We start from the raw sequence: 17,839 nt of genomic DNA, 5'->3' as shown, positions 1-17,839 counted from the left end.
GACGCGCCGCGGGTTGAGGGATTGAGCCGAGCTGAGGATAGAGCTATGCACGTTGTCTATATTTTTGTTGCTCGGGAAAAATTAAAGAGTCATTAATTAATAATTAACGGACGCGTTAATTAGTGAACCGTTTCCGATTCTTTTGGATCGCGACTCGGACGTGGGGTTTACTCCCACGACCTACCCGGCCCGCACTATATAGTCAGGAACACGTCTACCCTACCCGCAGCCACTTCATATGGTTTCGCACCACCCTTCCAGATCATTGTGCCTCCACGCAAGTCTTCTCCATCCCTCCTTTCGGCGTGCACAGCAAGAAGGGACAGCAGGCCTCCGGAACCCCGCCTCTCGTGATCCTGTACGCGAGAGGGGCGATCAGATTTTTGGGGAGCGCACTCGCGTGACTGCTGGCAGCGATGACTTCGCCAACGATGACTTCTTCCCCGACCTCGACAACCTCGTCCTCAATGACATGGGCGATAACATCAATGCCGGCGGTTCTTCTCCCGCTGCATCGTATGTGATTCTATCCTTCCTGTTCGAGATTGTGGTGGAATTCATGTTTCTAGTATGTGCCCTAGATGTGATCTGTTCATCTACTATGCTAGTTCGCATGATTAGTTTAATCTCTGCTAGCATTGTCATGATTTGTTTTCTGTTTATTCGGATTAAAACTCATAGTAATTTTCTCATATATTCAACAATATAAAAACCTGATTATAGGCAATTTACTCCGAGTGGTTTTGCTACACATTTGAAGCTGCCTGCTTTTAAGGGGTGCAATATAAGAGATGGCGCACAAGAGAGGTCTACTGGTTTCAGACCATGTGTTGCTATGACGCCACTAAGGGCAAGCCTGAGGGTGATCTTAATCGAGAAGATTGATACCCTCTTTAAAGGCGCCCTTCTAAGTGTTCTTGACGATTCCATTGTGGATTCGTATATGTCGTTTGACAACGTCAAGGACATGTGGGCTGCGCTCGAGGACAAGTTTGGGGCCTCGGACGCCGACAACGAGTTGTACGCCATGGAGCAATTCTATGACTACAAGACGACTGATGAGCGCTTTGTTGTCCAGCAAGCTCATGAGATACAGTCACTCGCAAAGGAACTCGAGTACTTCAAGTGTGTGTTTCCGGAGGCATCATTGCCAAGCTTCCACCTTTGTGGAACAATTTTGCTACTTCCCTGAAACACAAGAGACAATAGTTTTCCGTTGTGGATCTCATTGGTACTCTTGATGTTGAAGAGAAGGCGAGAGCAAAGGACACATGTGCTCGAGTTGCTGAGGGAGCTTCTAGTGCCCACATGGTATAGAAGAAGAACTTCCAGCCCAACAAATTCAAAAACAACAAGAACAAAAGTCAGGGCAAAGGCAAGTTTGATACAAAGAACAAGCCGTCACATTCTACCAACTTCAAGAAGAATTCTCATAAGAAGGGGAAGGGACTTTGCCATGTCTGCGGTGATCCTAATCACTGGGCTCTGAAGTGTCCTAACCGCTTTGAGGAGCACGAACATGAGAAGAGCGCCAAGTCCGCTACCGCTAATGTTGTCATCGGTGATACTGATATGAAGGAATCTGGGTACGGTATTCTTCCTACCATCCTTTCAATATTTCAATCTCCTGATTGGTTAATTACCAGGTCACATGGACTTCTCCTGTGCTGATGGGGAACAGGTCACATGCCATCGTTCAAAGTGTCGGTACGGTCGATCTGAAGTTTACTTCGGGGAAGACTGTGTGTTTGAAGAACGTTCATCATGTGTCGTCCATCAATAAGAATCTCATCAGCGGTTCCCGTTTATGTCGAGATGGTTTTAAGTTGGTTTTCAAGTCCAATAAAGTTGTAATTTCCAAGTGTGGACAATTTGTTGGAAAAGGCTATGAGTGTGTAGGCTTGTTCCGCCTATCTTTGTCGGATATTTGCACTAAAGTTATTAATAATGTTTGCCATAATAATGAATCTGATATTTGGCATTCATGCCTTTGTCATATTAATTTTGGTTGCATGACGCGGCTAGCCAATTTGAATTTAATTCCAAAAATCCCTATTGTCAAAGGCTCCAAGTGTCAAGTATGTGTGCAAGCTAAGCAACCTTGCAAGTCCCATAAGACTGCAGAGGCAAGAAACTTGGTGCCACTAGAGCTTATACATTCTGATCTTTGTGAGATGAATGGCGTGTTGACAAAAGGTGGAAAGAGATATTTCATGATGTTGATTGGTGACTCCACTAGATATTGTTATGTGTATCTTGTGAAATCAAAAGATGAGGCTTTAACTTTCTTCAAAAACTATAAAGCTGAAGCGGAGAACCAACTTGACCGGAAAATTAAACTGCTAAGGTACGATCGTGGTGGAGAGTATTTTTCCAATGAGTTTGATTTGTTTTGTGCGAACATGGTATAATCCATGAGAGGATGCCTCCCTACTCACCTCAGTCTAATGGGGTGGCCGAAAGAAAGAACCAAACTCTAACTGATTTGGTTAACACCATGTTAGACACATCGGGTCTTTCCAAGGAATGGTGGGGGAGGTGTTGATGACTGCATGTCATGTCCTAAACCGAGTTCCCACAAAGCATAAGACCATGACTCCATTTGAGGAATGGGAAAGGAAAAAGTTGAAACTCTCTTACCTACGTTCTTGGGGTTGTTTGGCAAAAGTCAATATACCAATTCCCAAGAAGCGCAAGCTTGGGCCAAAAACCATGGACTGTGTTCTTCTGGGCTATGCTTTTCATAGCATTAGCTATAGATTTTTGATAATAAAATCTGAGGTATTCGACATTCATGTTGGTACGATTATGGAGTCTAATGATGCAACTTTCTTTGAGGACATATTTCCGATGAAGGATATGTCGAGTTCATCAAATCAGGAGATACCTACTCCATCTAGTGAGGAATTCACTGTAATTCCTGAAACCACCATTGCGATGGAACACGTTGAGAATCATGTTGAGGGTGACAATGAAACTCCCGTAAGGAGTAAGAGATAGAGGACTGTAAAGTCCTTTGGTGATGATTTCATTGTGTACCTTGTGGATGACACACCCAAGACTATTTTAGAAGCCTATGCATCTCGATGCTGACTACTAGAAGGAAGCTATTCGTAGCGAGATGGACTCCATCTTAGCTAACGGAACCTGGGAGATCACTGACCGTCCTTATGGGTGCAAACCTGTAGGATGTAAGTGGGTGTTCAAAAAGAAGCTTAGACCTGATGGTACGATTGAAAAGTACAAGGCACGGCTTGTGGCTAAGGGTTATACCCAGAAAGAAGGTGAAGATACGTACTCACCCGTGGGTAGACTGACCACAATTTGGGTGCTACTATCACTGACTGCCTCACATGGTCTTCTCATTCATCAAATGGGTGTTAAGACGTCTTTTCTCAATGGAGAGTTGATGGAGGAAATTTACATGGATCAGCCAGATGGTTTTGTAGTACCTGGTCAGGAAGGAAAGGTGTGCAAGTTATTAAAGTCTTTATATGATCTTAAACAAGCTCCTAAGGAGTGGCATGAGAAGTTCGAAAGAACATTAACTGCTGCCAGCTTTGTAGTAAACGATGGCGACAAGTGTGTGTACTATCGCCATGGTGGGGCGAAGGAGTTATTCTTTGTCTATATGTCGATGACATACTGATCTTTGAAACCAAACTTGATCTAATCAAGGAGGTTAAGGATTTCTTATCTCGCTGTTTTGAGATGAAGGATCTAGGAGTACCTAATGTTATCTTGAACATCAAGCTGTTGAGAGATGAGAATGGTGGGATCACACTGCTTCAGTCTCACTATGTGGAAAAGATCTTGAGTCGTTTTGGGTATAGCGACTGCACGCCTTCTCCAACTCCATATGATGCTAGTGTGTTGCTTCGAAAGAATCGACGGATTGCTAGAGATTAACTGATGTATTCTCAGATTATTGGCTCGCTTATGTATTTGGCGAGTGCCACGAGGCCTGACATCTCTTTTGCTGTGAGCAAGCTGAGTCGGTTTGTGTCAAAACCGGGAAATGATCATTGGCGTGTGCTTGAGAGAGTTATGCGCTACTTGAAAGGCACTGCGAGCTATGGGATTCACTACACCATGTATCCAAGGGTACTGGAGGGTTATAGTGACTCAAACTGGGTATCTGATGTTGATGAGATTAAGGCCACAAGTGGTTATATTTTTACACTTGGTGGTGGCGCTCTTTCCTAGAAGTCTTGCAAGCAGACCATCTTAACGAGGTCAACTATGGAAGCAGAACTCACAACATTAGACACTGCCACTGTTGAAGCAGAGTGGCTTCGTGAGCTCTTGATGGACTTACATATGGTTGAAAACCCAATACCCCCTATCCTGATGAACTGTGATAATCAAACTGTGATCGTCAAGATAAACAGTTCTAAAGACAATATGAAGTCTTCAAGGCACGTGAAGAGGAGACTAATATCTGTCAGAAAACTAAGGAACTCCGGAGTTATTACGTTGGATTATATCCAAACATCAAAAAACTTGGCAGATCCCTTCACAAAGGGTCTATCACGTAATGTGATAGATAATGCATCGATGGAGATGGGTTTGAGACCCACCGCATGAGTTGTCCATAGTGGTAACCCATTCTATGTGATCGGAGATCCCGTGAAGTAGAAGTGGGAGGCAAGAGCTATTGGTCAGCTGAGAGGAGAGTATCCCTATTTTAATTATCCCACTCCGTGAAGATGCAATACTCTCCTATTCTGCATGGCAGGTTAATATTTATCTTAATGTGTTCCAAGTGGCTTATTTGAGTAAGGAGAGATGTTATCTATAGAGCATCTCCTGAGGAACACACCTATATGAATTTGACTATTAACGTTGCAATATGTGAAAATTGGGTGTTCTCTCACAAATTCATGAAAGGCCATGGAGTATGACGTATACGCTCCACCCGCGGGGAAGCCTTGCGGCAGCCCAGTATCGGTCAAGAATTTGTGTGAAACTAGTCTCACAGAAAACTTGTAGTTCAAGGCATAGTCCACTATTCAAGTTGTGATCTAGTGTAGCATAAATCTCTGAGTGGAAGTTCAACTTTACAGTCTCCAGTGAGCACTGGTATATAAACAATGTTTTGGAACTAAATGATGAGATGTGCCAATGAGACTTTGTGGGGGATTGTTGGAATTTTGCTAGTAGGCCTTTGGCCCAAAGACCAACTAAAATTCTGAAATTCTCTTGGCCCATTCATGCACACATGTGAGTGGAGTGAGTGAGACTAAAGTTTAGTCCCACCACAGAAGTTGAGTGAGACTTGCACCTCTTTATAAGGTGAGCTCTACTACCACTTGTATGAGCATGAGAAGAGGAGACCTACACGCGCGCTCCTTCTCATCGCTCACCTCGCCATGCTACGCCACGCCTCGTGACGACGCGGGTTGCGGGATTGAGCCGAGCCGAGGACAGAGCTCGGACGTGGGGTTTACTCCCATGACCTACCCGGCCCGCACTATATAGTCAGGCAGATGTCTACCCTGACCGTAGCCACTTCATATGGTTTCGCACCACTGTTCCAGATCATTGCGCCGCCACGCAGGTCTTCTCCATCCCTCCTTTCGGCGTGCACCGCGAGAAGGGATAGCGGGCCTCCGGAACCCCGCCTCTCGTGATCTTGTACGGGTGAGGGGCGATCAGGTTTTTGGGGAGCGCACCCGCGTGACTGCTGGCAGCGACGACTTCGCCAACGACGACTTCTTCCCCGACCTCGGCAACCTTGTCCTCAATGACATGGGCGATAACATCAATGCCGGCGGTGTTGCTCCCGCTGCACCGTATGTGATTCTATCCTTCTTGTTCGAGATCGTGGTAAAATTCATGTTTCTAATATGTGCCCTAGATGTGATCTGTTCATCTACTATGCTAGTTTGCATGATTAGTTTAATCTCTGCTAGAGTTGTCATAATTTATTTGCTATTTATTCGGATTAAAACTCGTAGTAATTTGCTCATATATTCAACATGTGTGCCGGCATACGTGACACTTGTCTTTGCCCTTGCTCGTAGACTATGTACCGAGGAAACTGTCTTGTACTTGGTTACCTCTTATGCTTACGACACCGGCCATTAACTCTGTCATCTGTGGCTTTATTCATAAAGTCGAGCCTTGCACCTTTGTCTAAAGAGAAAAATCGGCGATGCTACTAGATTGATCTTTTCCATGTAAGCACTTGTTCAGCAGCAGGATTCTGCCAGCAAATTTCATGTGAGAATCCATTGTGCCCATCCGATGCCAACTGAACGGCCGAGATCAAAGGGCTGGACGTGTTTTTTCTTTTCTTTTTGACATGTTTCGTGTATGCAATGCAATGCATGCATGCTGGCCAAGCGTGCTTTGCACGTGCGTACGTGCATGCATGCTACGTTACCCGTTTGCACGACTAGCATAGCAGGCGGACCGGGGTGGTAAATCAAGAAGCAGCCTCAACATGCTGGTCGATCGTTTGGATTTTTCTTGCACACTGCATGCACATGCAAGAATTGAACAGTTCCACGCAGCGGAAGTTGGTTTTACCGTCGACCGGACCGGATCACCGCGGCGGAGACATCACGTGTCGTGTCGCCGGCCAAGCTAGCTCGTTCGTGGCCGCTTTTTCTTTTTTTCAGGCCATAATTATTGGGTAATCATCAGCTCCGGTTCAGAGGTCGTCCCTTGTTGGGTTTACTATAGTTATTGGGTAATCATCAGCTCCGGTTCAGAGGTCGTCCCATGTTGGGTTTACTATTGCCGATCGTCCTTGAACGGTCGCCGGCTGGTTCATCGATCGATGCGGGTCGACGACGACTTCTTGTACAATGAAGCAAGCAACACCGTACCCGATCGGCAGTGCACTGACCTGCCTGCAAATTTCACAGAGTACGTACGCAGCGCATGTGCAAGCGCTTGCTAGGGAGTAGACGTTGAAAAAGGTAGGTTTTTCTTTTACAATGATGGAGTCGAAAAAACATCTTACATTTTGGAACAGAGAGATTAGTGTATATCACATCGTATGATCGACCATGTATTTTGTGTCGTGCCGCGTGCTACGTCAAGATCGATTTTTTTTGGGTGTTTCGTCAAGATCAATTCGGTGCTCCTACATATACATACGGCCATGTTAACCACGTGTTACGTTTTTATATTATGGGACGGAAGGATACGTACCAAGAAATTTTCATTTCGACTACCGAATCCTATCTTTTTTTACCCGCGTACGTAACGGCGCGCTGACCGGTGGCCCTCCCATCACAACTCTTTTTCACGCTATACTACAGGTCAAGAAAATATTTGTCAACGGTGGGTTTCCAGCACTGACATGTGGGTCCCGGCAGTGCACAAGTCTGCGCGCGACTTGCAGCGTATTACGTACGATGAAAAAAAAATCCGTGGACACGTAGGATGCATGCATGCACGCTTTAATGATGGAAGACGTGCATCATGCATGCAGAGTGTCACATTGACACGACACGTACGTGCGTTGATTTTACAAACTTTTTCAAAACGGTCGCTCTCCGTTCTAGTTCTGGCAATCAGCGCACGACTACCGAAGCTGGCAATTAAACACAATGGCTACGCTGTGTTTACACTAAAAATGTTATATTCTGATGTTTAAGAAACTGAAGCATAGTGGAGTTGTCTCCGAGAAATGATATGCTACCCTATCATGTACGGGATATATCGCGCTGGATCCACCTTCTACGTACTATAGCTTAGCTTTGAGATTGTGAGTACCTAGAACTCATTTAGATGCGAGATAATTTGATCTCATTCATTTTGAAAATAAGAACATATACAACACACATCAGCACAGACGCATCTTATAGCATCACATCCAATGGCCATAAAAGATGAATGAGACCAAATTATACCTCATCTAGATGAGTTCTAACAAAACTATTTGAGATTAGCACTACATTTTCTAGTTTTGGCAAAATTTGTCTTGTCTTGTCTTGTTAGTTTTGTTTCTTCTTGATTCAGAGTGTAACATAATGTTCCATTGTGTAGCATCGTATAATTGCCAACAGCCAAAAAAACATAGTGCAAATCACAAAAGAGCGACAGACGGTGTGGATGCCTGCACGGTATATCCCGTACGTGCATGCATGTCACGTTACTCGTTTGCACGACCAGCAGGCGGACCGGGGTGGTAAATCTGGAAGCAGCCTCAACTCTAGCTCGATCGTTTTGCTTTTTCTTGCACTACATTGCATGCACGTGCAAAGAGTTGATCGCTTCCACGCGGCGGAGGAAGCTGGTTAATTACCGTCGACCGGACCGGGCCACCGCGGCGGAGACATCACACTCACATGTCGCCGCTCAGCTCTTGCTGGCCAAGATAGCTAGCTCGATCGTGGCCGGTCAGCTCCATCTGTTTCGCCTGCAATGATTGGGGAACCATCAGCTCCGGTCAGGTCGTCCCTTGTTGGGTTTACTACTGGTTCATCGATCGATGGGGGTCGTAGACGACGGCGACAACTTGTCCAATGAAGGAATCAACTTTATACTGTACTCCATCGGCAGTGGCCTGCCTGAAAATTTCATATATAGCGTGTGCTCCCTCTCAATATAAGTATCTCAACTTTATACTATTACAAAGTTATGTTAACCTTGCGACACTAAAATGAAGAGAGTACCGCATGTGCAAGCTAGTAGGCGTAGAAAATGGTAGAAGCAAGTATTCCCCCGTAAAGAAATATAAAAATGTTTAGATTACTAAAGTAGTGATCTAAACGCTCTTATATTTGTTTACAGAGGGAGTAGCTTCTATATATCACATCGTACGATTGACCATGTGTTTTGTGTCGCGTCGCGTGCTATGCAAGATCGATCGATGCTCTTACACGTACGACCATGTCAGCCGCATAGATACTTACAAAGAAGTTTCCATTTTCGACCGAATCCTATCCCTTTTTTTTGCCCGCGTACGTAACGGCGCCCTGACCGGGCCGGCTGTGGCAGACGATCTCTCGAGTTTTCACGCTATACTACTGGTGAAAATAATATTGGTCAACGATCGGTTTCCAGCACTGACACGTGGGTCCCGGACTGCAGAGGTCTGCGCGCGACTTGCAACGCAGCAGTACGATGCATATACGCATGCTTTAATGATGGAAAGTCGTACATCACGCATGCATGCTGCAGTGACCGGTGACCACTGATGGGTAGGACCCAGTTTAGTTTGAGACGTGCACGCTGCGCGCGCGATACATGCATCCATGCATAGTGCACGTATGTTGATTTTACATAAAACTTCAAACTGCCCCGTCTCGCGGTCGCTCTCGTTCTAGTTCTGGCAATCAACGTTTCTTTCCCCTCTCGCAAAACAAGTAGGGAAAGTATTCCTTCCCTCGATCTTCACCAGCGAGTCTGCGGATTCACCTCCCCCGCCTGCCGCTCCGACGGCCGGTGATGGGGAGGGGATTTCTGGTGCATTGAATCCGGCTAGTAGATAGGTAGGATTTTAGTCCTCGCAGATGGCGGCGCTGCTTCTTTGAGTCAGTCTTCTGTGATCCAGTCCTCCTCAAGTTCGTCCATTGGGACTGATTAGACGGAGCTCCGTCATAGATTCCTGGCAGTTCCTCGGGACGGCGAGGTTAGGGTTTCTCGTCATGCGTACACAACGACGATATTTGGTGTCAGGGTATTCCGATCTATTCAAGGATTCAACAGCAATGACTGCCGCTTTGGGGCGCTGGTCCTTAGGGGCACGTGCACAAAGACTTTTCGACTGTCATCAACAAGGTTAAGCCGGCTCCGGTATGGGAGCGGCGACAATGATGCGTCCGCGGCTCGTTCTGGCGGCGGCAATGGTCGTTCGGTGGTCCATGGACCTTGATGTAATTTTTATTATGTTTGAAGTGTTTTGTATTTCCAATCTTTATAGTAGATTTGATCCTTTTCGCAAAATAATAATAATCAGCTCACCATATGAATCTAGTACTACAACTGCGGCCCTAATTAAGCACATTTGCTGCACTAATGTTTACACTAAAGGTAAGATTGTGAGGTCTAAGAAACTGAAGCATAATAGTTTTGCCTCCGAAAATGATATGCTATCATGTACGGGATCTACTGTGCCGATCCAATTTCTACTATTGCTTTGAGATCAGTACTGCATTTTTTAGTTTTGGCAAAATTTGGCGTGTCTCGATAGTTTCTTGTTTCTTGTTTCAAAGCATAACATAGTGTTCCGTTGTTTACCTTCGTGTACCAGCAAATCCAGTCTGAAACAAGTGCCCTCTTAGTTTTTTGGTACACAACAAAATGTTATTATGCACTTTTAAACAAGGAAAAAATGAAGGAAACATCCGAATAAAACGATACTCTGAAAGATCTTCTAACAACCGAAAACAACAACGGAGGGTGGATGCATGCACGGTATGCCCCGGCCATGGTACTCCCTCCGTCCGGAATTATTTGTCATCAAAATGGATGAAAATGGATGCATCTAGAACTGAAATACATCTAGATACATCCATTTCATTAACAAGTATTTCCGGACGGAGGGAGTAGAAAATAACTCTCGTTTTTCTCCCAACCAAAGATCTTCCCCAAAGCCACTTTTGCTACCATTTCCGACCACCATCCTACACAATTCGGAAAATATGTCTTTTACTTTCATTAATCCCCACCAGAAATGTGATTACCCAGCTTTACACCTTACACATAGTTAAGGTAGCATTCTTCATATACTTATTTCTAAACAGTTCCTGAAAGCTGCATTTTGTTTTTTAATCTTCAAAACCATTTACTTAATAAACATTTCTTATAAATCAGCACACCCAAATCACAGCGGTCTTTAGGCTGACACCCTATCTTCCAGTTGACGAAGTGGAATTTTCTCATCCAATCATCTTCCTTCCAAAGTAACCTTTCCCTAAAAAGGATAATTTCTTCTCAGGAACTTTAGACACTTCAAACATAGGGAGAATACCAAAAGACACATTTGTCAAAGATGGTTTAAGTCAAATTTGTTTGCCCCAATAAGAGTTATGTTTCCCTTTCGAAGCATGTGTTTTCTTCTCTACCCTTCTCATTAGTACTTACTTTCCCAATCCTTATTATGAAATCTATCAGTATTCAGAGGTATCTTAGCCTCTTAAGATACTTAAAAGGCAAGCTACCCTCTAGTCTACACATGTAAAAATAAAAGTATATCCACTAATCATATATTTTTTCTTTACCAAAACAAAACACCTGGCTTTTGTGAAAATTGACTTTTAAACGAGAAACCTGTTCAAACGTGCACAAAATAAACATGCATACTCTCTTGGCGTCACTGCATGTTGGTCGCCAATGCATGCACGGAACAATGGAACAATGCATACGAACACTATAAATAGGGGTTAATGCACAGCCAGAGGAGCACACCAAGCTAGCCTCATTTGGCAACCTAATTAACCCCGAGCGCTACATTAGGGTCTCTCTGATTGATCGAACGGAGGAGAGCTAGCTAGCTTTCTTTCAATGAGGAAGATGAGAGCATCCCTCTCCTCTGCTGCTGCCAAGGCGCTACTGCTCGTGCTAGCCTTCATCAACCTCGCGATCCAGAGGCTGCTGCTGCTCAGGCGCCCCAAGAGCAAGATCGCGAGCGGTGCCGGTGGTCACAGCTCCAGCATTACAAATGGTGCGTCGGCGGCGGCACATTGCTCGAAATTACTTATCCTCACAGACGATAGAAAAGTGAGGAAATAATCCTATAGATTATTCCCAATGTTATGATGATGTCAATGGAATTGGTATGACACATCCTCCAGATTTGCAAAGTTCAGGGGAGTAATCTCCCAAACTATAACTTGTTAACAATCATCAGATTGCATATATTGTACTCCTTTTCCCTTGATGAGTTTTTCCATAATGGTTTGCCATAAAAGGTTTTTAACGAGACAAGATAAAGACAAGCGTATGTATATGCCATATCATTTTCTCCTTATATTTTTCCAACTGAATTTTAAGGGAGTTTTCAATGGCATATCTGATTGCACTCTTTTCCCTTATGAGTTTTCTCTCAGAGTTTCCCATAACGGTTTTTAATGAGGCAATATTTTTTAAGATCATATGCTATACTTTCAAGTTTTTTTCCCATCGGGTTTCTAAAGGAAAGTATACAAAGCATATTTATTGTTCTCTAAACTCACCAACGAGATTTATCCTTCCTCAAAGGTTTTTCTCATATGAGTTATCAAGAGACAATATTCGTTATATGTTGCATCATTTTTCTCCTTATTATTTTTTCCCAATGGGTTTAAAGGAGTTTGAGCAACATATCTAAACTATTCTCCTCATATTTTTTCCACAGGGTTTTTGGAGAAGACTTTAAGGATTATACAAGGATTTCTCAAGATGAAGATGATCAACATTTCTCAAAGGCAAAGATATACAAGGAGTATTATTTACCAAGATGATGCATATTTAAAAACAGAAGCATTGATTATAGGGGGAGTGTTAGGAATTAATTATATGCATTAATTAAATGTAAATCCATGCTATGTCGGTGGCCATGTTTTGGCAACTGCCGCCTTTGTAACCGCCGTGTAATGAGGGTATAAATACCCTAATTTTTAATGAATGAGATAACTGTTCCATCATTTGCTCCCCCCTCTCGTTTTTACTTTAACACATACAAACACTATAAATAGGGGTTAATGCATAGCTAGAGAGCACACCTAGCTAGCCTCTCATTTGGCAAACTAATTAACCCCAAGCTCTCACATTACTGCCTCTGTGATTGATTGAACAGAGGAGAGCTACAGCCAGATTTCAATGGGGAAGATGGGAGCGTCCCTCTCCTCTGCCACTGCCAAGGCGCTAGTGCTGGTGCTAGCCTTCATCAACCTCGCAGTCCAGAGACTGCTGCTGCTCAGGCGCCCCAAGAGCAAGATCGCGAGCAGTGCTGGTGGTCGTAGCTCCATTACTAATGCTACGTCGGCGGCAGCTCTCCCGCCGGGGCCAGTGCCCTGGCCGGTAGTGGGGAACCTCCCCGAGATGCTGTTCAACAAGCCGGTGTTCCGGTGGATCCACCAGATGATGGAGAAGATGGGCACCGACATCGCCTGCGTCCGCCTTGGCGGTGTCCACGTCATCGCCGTCACCTGCCCCAGCATCGCCCGCGAGGTGCTCAGGAAGCAGGACGCCAACTTCGCCTCCCGCCCGCTCACCTTCGCCTCCTCCGCCTTCAGCGGCGGGTACAAGAACGCCGTGCTCTCGCCATTCGGCGACCAGTGGAAGAAGATGCGCCGCGTGCTCACCTCGGAGATCGTCTGCCCGTCCCGGCACCGGTGGCTCCACGACCGCCGCGCTGGTGAGGCCGACAACCTCACCCGCTACGTCTATGCCCTCACCATGGGATCCGCGTCCGCGTCGGGCGTGGACGTGAGGCACGTGGCGAGGCACTACTGCGGCAACGTCATCCGCTCGCTAGTCTTCGGCCGGCGGTACTTCGGCGAGCCTCAGCCGAACGGCGGCCCGGGCCCGATGGAGGTGGAGCACATGGACGCGGTGTTCAGGTCCATGGGGCTCCTCTTTGCGTTCTGCATTTCCGACTACCTTCCCTGGCTGCGCGGCCTGGACCTCGACGGCCAGGAGAAGATGGTCAAGGAGGCAAACGCGACGGTGAACCGGCTCCACGACACGGTCATCGACGAGCGGTGGAGGCAGTGGAAGTCCGGCGAGAGGAGGGAGCTCGACGACTTCCTCGACGTGCTGATCACGCTGGAGGACGCTGAGGGGAAGCCGCTGCTCGCCATCGAGGAGGTCAAAGCGCAATCGCAGGTAGGACTCCCATGGCCATGGTGCAATGTCAGCGCACGTCAAGCATTTATACTGGGTGAAACAAAAGTTGACTACACACCCTATTAATGTGTTGCATTGGGATGATGATGCAGGACATAACATTTGCCGCCGTTGACAACCCGTCGAATGCGGTGGAGTGGGCGTTGGCGGAGATGGCGAACGCGCCAGAGGTGATGGCGAAGGCGATGGAGGAGATGGACCGGGTGGTGGGCCGGGAGCGGCTCGTGCAGGAATCAGACATTCCGCATCTCAACTATGCCAAGGCGTGCATTCGTGAGGCATTTCGGCTGCACCCGGTCGCCCCCTTCAATGTGCCACATGTTGCCCTAGCCGACACCACAGTCGCCGGTTACCACGTGCCCAAGGGCAGCCATGTCATCCTCAGCCGATCTGGGCTTGGCCGAAACCCAACCATCTGGGACGAGCCGCTCTGCTTCAAGCCAGAGCGCCACATTAATATGGATGATGGCGGCAACGTGGTGCTCACGGAGAACGAGTTGCGGTTCATCTCCTTCAGCACTGGCCGCCGCGGATGCATCGCATCGTCGCTTGGGACAGCCACGTGTGTGATGCTCTTTGGACGGCTACTACAGGGATTCACTTGGAGCAAACCGCCAGGGTTGTCGGCCATTGATCTCAGCGAATCAGAGCACGACTTATTCATGGCCAAGCCGTTGGTGCTACATGCCGAGCTACGCCTGCCGATGCATCTCTACTCTGCCACCGACATCTAATAGATCTCGGGTTGGCTAGAAGTCAGCGTAATAATATTCTGTTATCACAAATAACCAGTTCCATCGACAGTATAGTCATGCATGAGCTCTATGCTCTATATGGTGTAACAATTCTTCTTCTCAATTGGTTAATATCTGTTAGTGTGGAAGTGTGCGGACGGTACATTGCCATCGCTTGTGCAAGTTTGTACACCGTGAATTTGTTTACTTATTTCAACTCAAGGAGCACATTTCGTAGTCAAACTCACAACACATGATCTTGAGGTCAGGGATGGAGCCCAGATTTACACATAGAGGGGACGAGCTTGCTCATGGAGGGAATGAGAAAATTTGGCAGCAACATCCACTACTAATGAAGTAGAAGCATGTCGTTGAGACTAACCCCCCCCCCCCCCCCCCCCCCTAAATTCGTCCCTTCTTTTCCGGGAAGCACAACTGTGTTTTTCCTTTTCGGGGAGCAAAATTGTGCTTCTTGCGGAAGCATAGGTTGTACTTTCCTTTTTTTTATGGGAAGCACAACTGTGTTTTTCATTTAGGGGAAGCATAGTTTTGCTTTTCCCTTTTTCGACTCGGAAGAAGTGCATGTTATGCATTTCCTTTTTTGGGACAAGCACAACTGTACTTCTCACTTTGCTTCTTGCGAAAAAGCACTACTTTCAAAAAATAATAATATTTATCTATCAAAACCTATGAAAAACCAAAAATAAAATAAACACCCCACCCCCTAAAAAACTAAGAAATGCTTGAAAACACGTGTATAAATGAAATCATGACGTTACGCCGAGTGCGTGACACATGGTGATGGCTGGGCGCATCATTTGTCGTGCTCACAGACCCAAGAAAGTGACCTTTGCAGAAGCCCTCCGAGGGATACCCCTTAATTAGGTGCTCTCCTCACATAGCTTAGCAGTTTTAATGGGACAAACATACGCTAGCTGTCATCTAAGAAAAAAAAACATATACTAGCTCTCTTTGGCTAGCTGATTTTTTCTGCAAGTGGCCCTCACTATATGTTCTACTGGGTAATATACTCTTCTTATCCTTATCTAAAGAACGGAATATGCCTAATTAAGTTGCGTTGGTTTGTAAAGACGTGAAGAGAAAACAATAGGTTTGCAAACAATAAAAACAGAAAACAGAACTGGGTTTGGAACTCTTTTTTTAGGGGCTGGAACTCTTGTGTTCGTTGCTACATCATAACCCACAAGTGTAGGGGGTCGATTGTAGCCTTCATCGGTAAATACGAGTGTCGAATCTAATATGGAGCTAAAGGTAGAACAAATATTTCCTCAAATTCTATCGACCACCGATACAACTCTATGCATATTTGACGTTTGCTTTACCTAAAACGAAGTATGAAACTATTCTGCAAGAATAAAACTATGAGTACTTTGCGAGAATAAAACTACGAATAAATTGCAAGATAATAAAAGTGGATAGCTTTTGTCAGCAAGAAAGTTATTTGTTCCTAGGTAATCGATAACTAAACTGGCAATCATTCTTCAATTTTATAAGAGGGAGAGACATGAGTTAACATATTTTCTCTAGTTGGATCATATGCACTTATGATTAGAACTCTAGAAAGCATCCGCAACTACTAAAGATCATTAAGGTCGTGAAACCCAACCATAGCATTAAGTATCAAGTCCCCTTTACTCCCATACACAACAACCCACTTATACGTGTTTAGGCTGCTGTCACCCCCACAATCGACAATAAGCGAATCATGAACATATTGCGACACCCTACAGCGAGGATCCCTTCGTTTGTGCGACATGGAGGGAACCATAGGATAGCACCATAAATAAAATATACACTCATACCAACCAAGATCACGATTAGCCCACAGGACAAAACGAGTCTATTCAAACATGATAGGATAACCATATATCATTGAGAAATAGTATATGGAGTTGAGCACCATGTTTAAGTAGAGATTACAACTGGGAGAAGGGGTGTTACATCGCCTCATAGAGGGGGAGAGAGTTGATGTTGACGGTAGAAAAATTGTTGATGTAGATCGCCGCCACAATCCTTGCCCCGGTGGCGCTCCGGCGCCACCAGGAGAGAGGGGGGGAGAGCCCCCCTCTTATTCTTCTACCTTGGCCTCCCCCCTAGATGGGAGGAGAGTTCCTCCTCTTGTCCCTGGCTTCCATGGCGGTGGAGGGGCGAGAGCCCCTCCGAGATTGGATCTTCCTTTCTGTTCTCTTCTGTTTCGCGTTCCTGTTTTCTGGCCCTTCACTGTTTTTTAAATTCCTGGAGATCCGTAACTCCGATTGTGCTGAAATTTTTACACGTTTTTTTGGTAAATTATCTTTCTTGCGCCCGAAGAAGGGCCCCAACCGACTTACGGGGAGGGCACAAGACACCTGGGCGCGCTGGGGGTACTAGGCGCGCCCTGGTGGTTTGTGAAGGCCGTGGGCCTTCAGTTAGCGTTGATTCCACCTCCCAAAAATCATAAATATTTCCAAAATAATTCTCCGTAAATTTTTATCGCGTTTGGACTTTGTTTGATATGGATATTCTGTGAAACAAAAAATATGCAACAAACAGGAACTGACACTGGGCACTTGATTAATAGGTTAGTCCAATAAATCATATAAAATATTGCCAAAAATATGTGGAGGTTGTATAATATTGGCAATGTAACAATCAAAAATTATAGATACGACGAAGACGTATCACTGCACAACCTAATCCAAAGAGCCCAACCTGAATAAGTTATGGGCATGTAGACCAGGGTCCTCCCCCTTATGCTGGTCATAGTGGGAGTAATATATGTACTAACATAACGCACCCCAAGATAAATATGCTTATCTGGCAAGGAGTAAACACGGAGAGAGGTGTTTGTGGTAACATAATATATTACCATAACATAACACACCTGACGCAAAATGAGTCTACAACCCACTATAATGGTAGTAACATATGCATGTTACTAGTCTAAGTTACTTTCCACTATGACTAGCCTTAGCGCTTCAGGTGTCGGGAACGCAGGGAGATGTTTTTTTTTTCAAACTAGGATCGGACGACCATGAATGGCCCAATTGAGGGAGCTCCGTGGAGGCAAGTTGGCTAGCCTCATTATATGTATAAATTTATTGCGCCACGCGCAGAACGCAGATATACTGGGCGGGCCAATATGGCACAGTAAATAGGGAAAAGTTCACCTTGGGACCATGAGGGATGGAACCCTGCAACTCCCGCTGCTGACCACTCGTCGCTAAACACACAACCTGACAAGTTTCACTACCAAAGTAGAAAACGTGGTTTACAGGAACTATGCATCAGCGACCAATTCACCGAAGCAAACC

General features: G+C 45.5%; 1 protein-coding gene across 1 annotated transcript; it reads left to right on the top strand.

The window, feature by feature from the left end:
- Nucleotides 1-967: 967 nt before the first annotated feature.
- Nucleotides 968-14,525, top strand: LOC123115317 (tyrosine N-monooxygenase-like). The gene is made up of 4 exons (XM_044536501.1): nucleotides 968-1,127; nucleotides 11,476-11,552; nucleotides 12,847-13,770; nucleotides 13,884-14,525. The coding sequence occupies exons 1-4, from the start codon at nucleotides 968-970 to the stop codon at nucleotides 14,523-14,525; spliced, it is 1,803 nt and encodes a 600-aa protein (XP_044392436.1).
- Nucleotides 14,526-17,839: the final 3,314 nt, after the last annotated feature.

Source organism: Triticum aestivum, chromosome 5B, assembly GCF_018294505.1.
Source record: "Triticum aestivum cultivar Chinese Spring chromosome 5B, IWGSC CS RefSeq v2.1, whole genome shotgun sequence".
Lineage (NCBI taxonomy): Eukaryota > Viridiplantae > Streptophyta > Magnoliopsida > Poales > Poaceae > Triticum > Triticum aestivum.
Note: the sequence above shows the minus strand (reverse complement) of the source record. Positions and strands in the feature narration are given on the sequence as shown.

Excerpts from the sequence above, each read along its gene's own strand:
- LOC123115317 (XM_044536501.1), top strand. The coding sequence starts at position 968 with ATGTGGGCTGCGCTCGAGGACAAGTTTGGGGCCTCGGACGCCGACAAC. Across the intron at positions 11,553-12,846 it reads ATCAACCTCGCGATCCAGAG|AGACTGCTGCTGCTCAGGCG; the intron begins GCTGCTGCTGCT and ends CTCGCAGTCCAG. Across the intron at positions 13,771-13,883 it reads AGGTCAAAGCGCAATCGCAG|GACATAACATTTGCCGCCGT; the intron begins GTAGGACTCCCA and ends ATGATGATGCAG.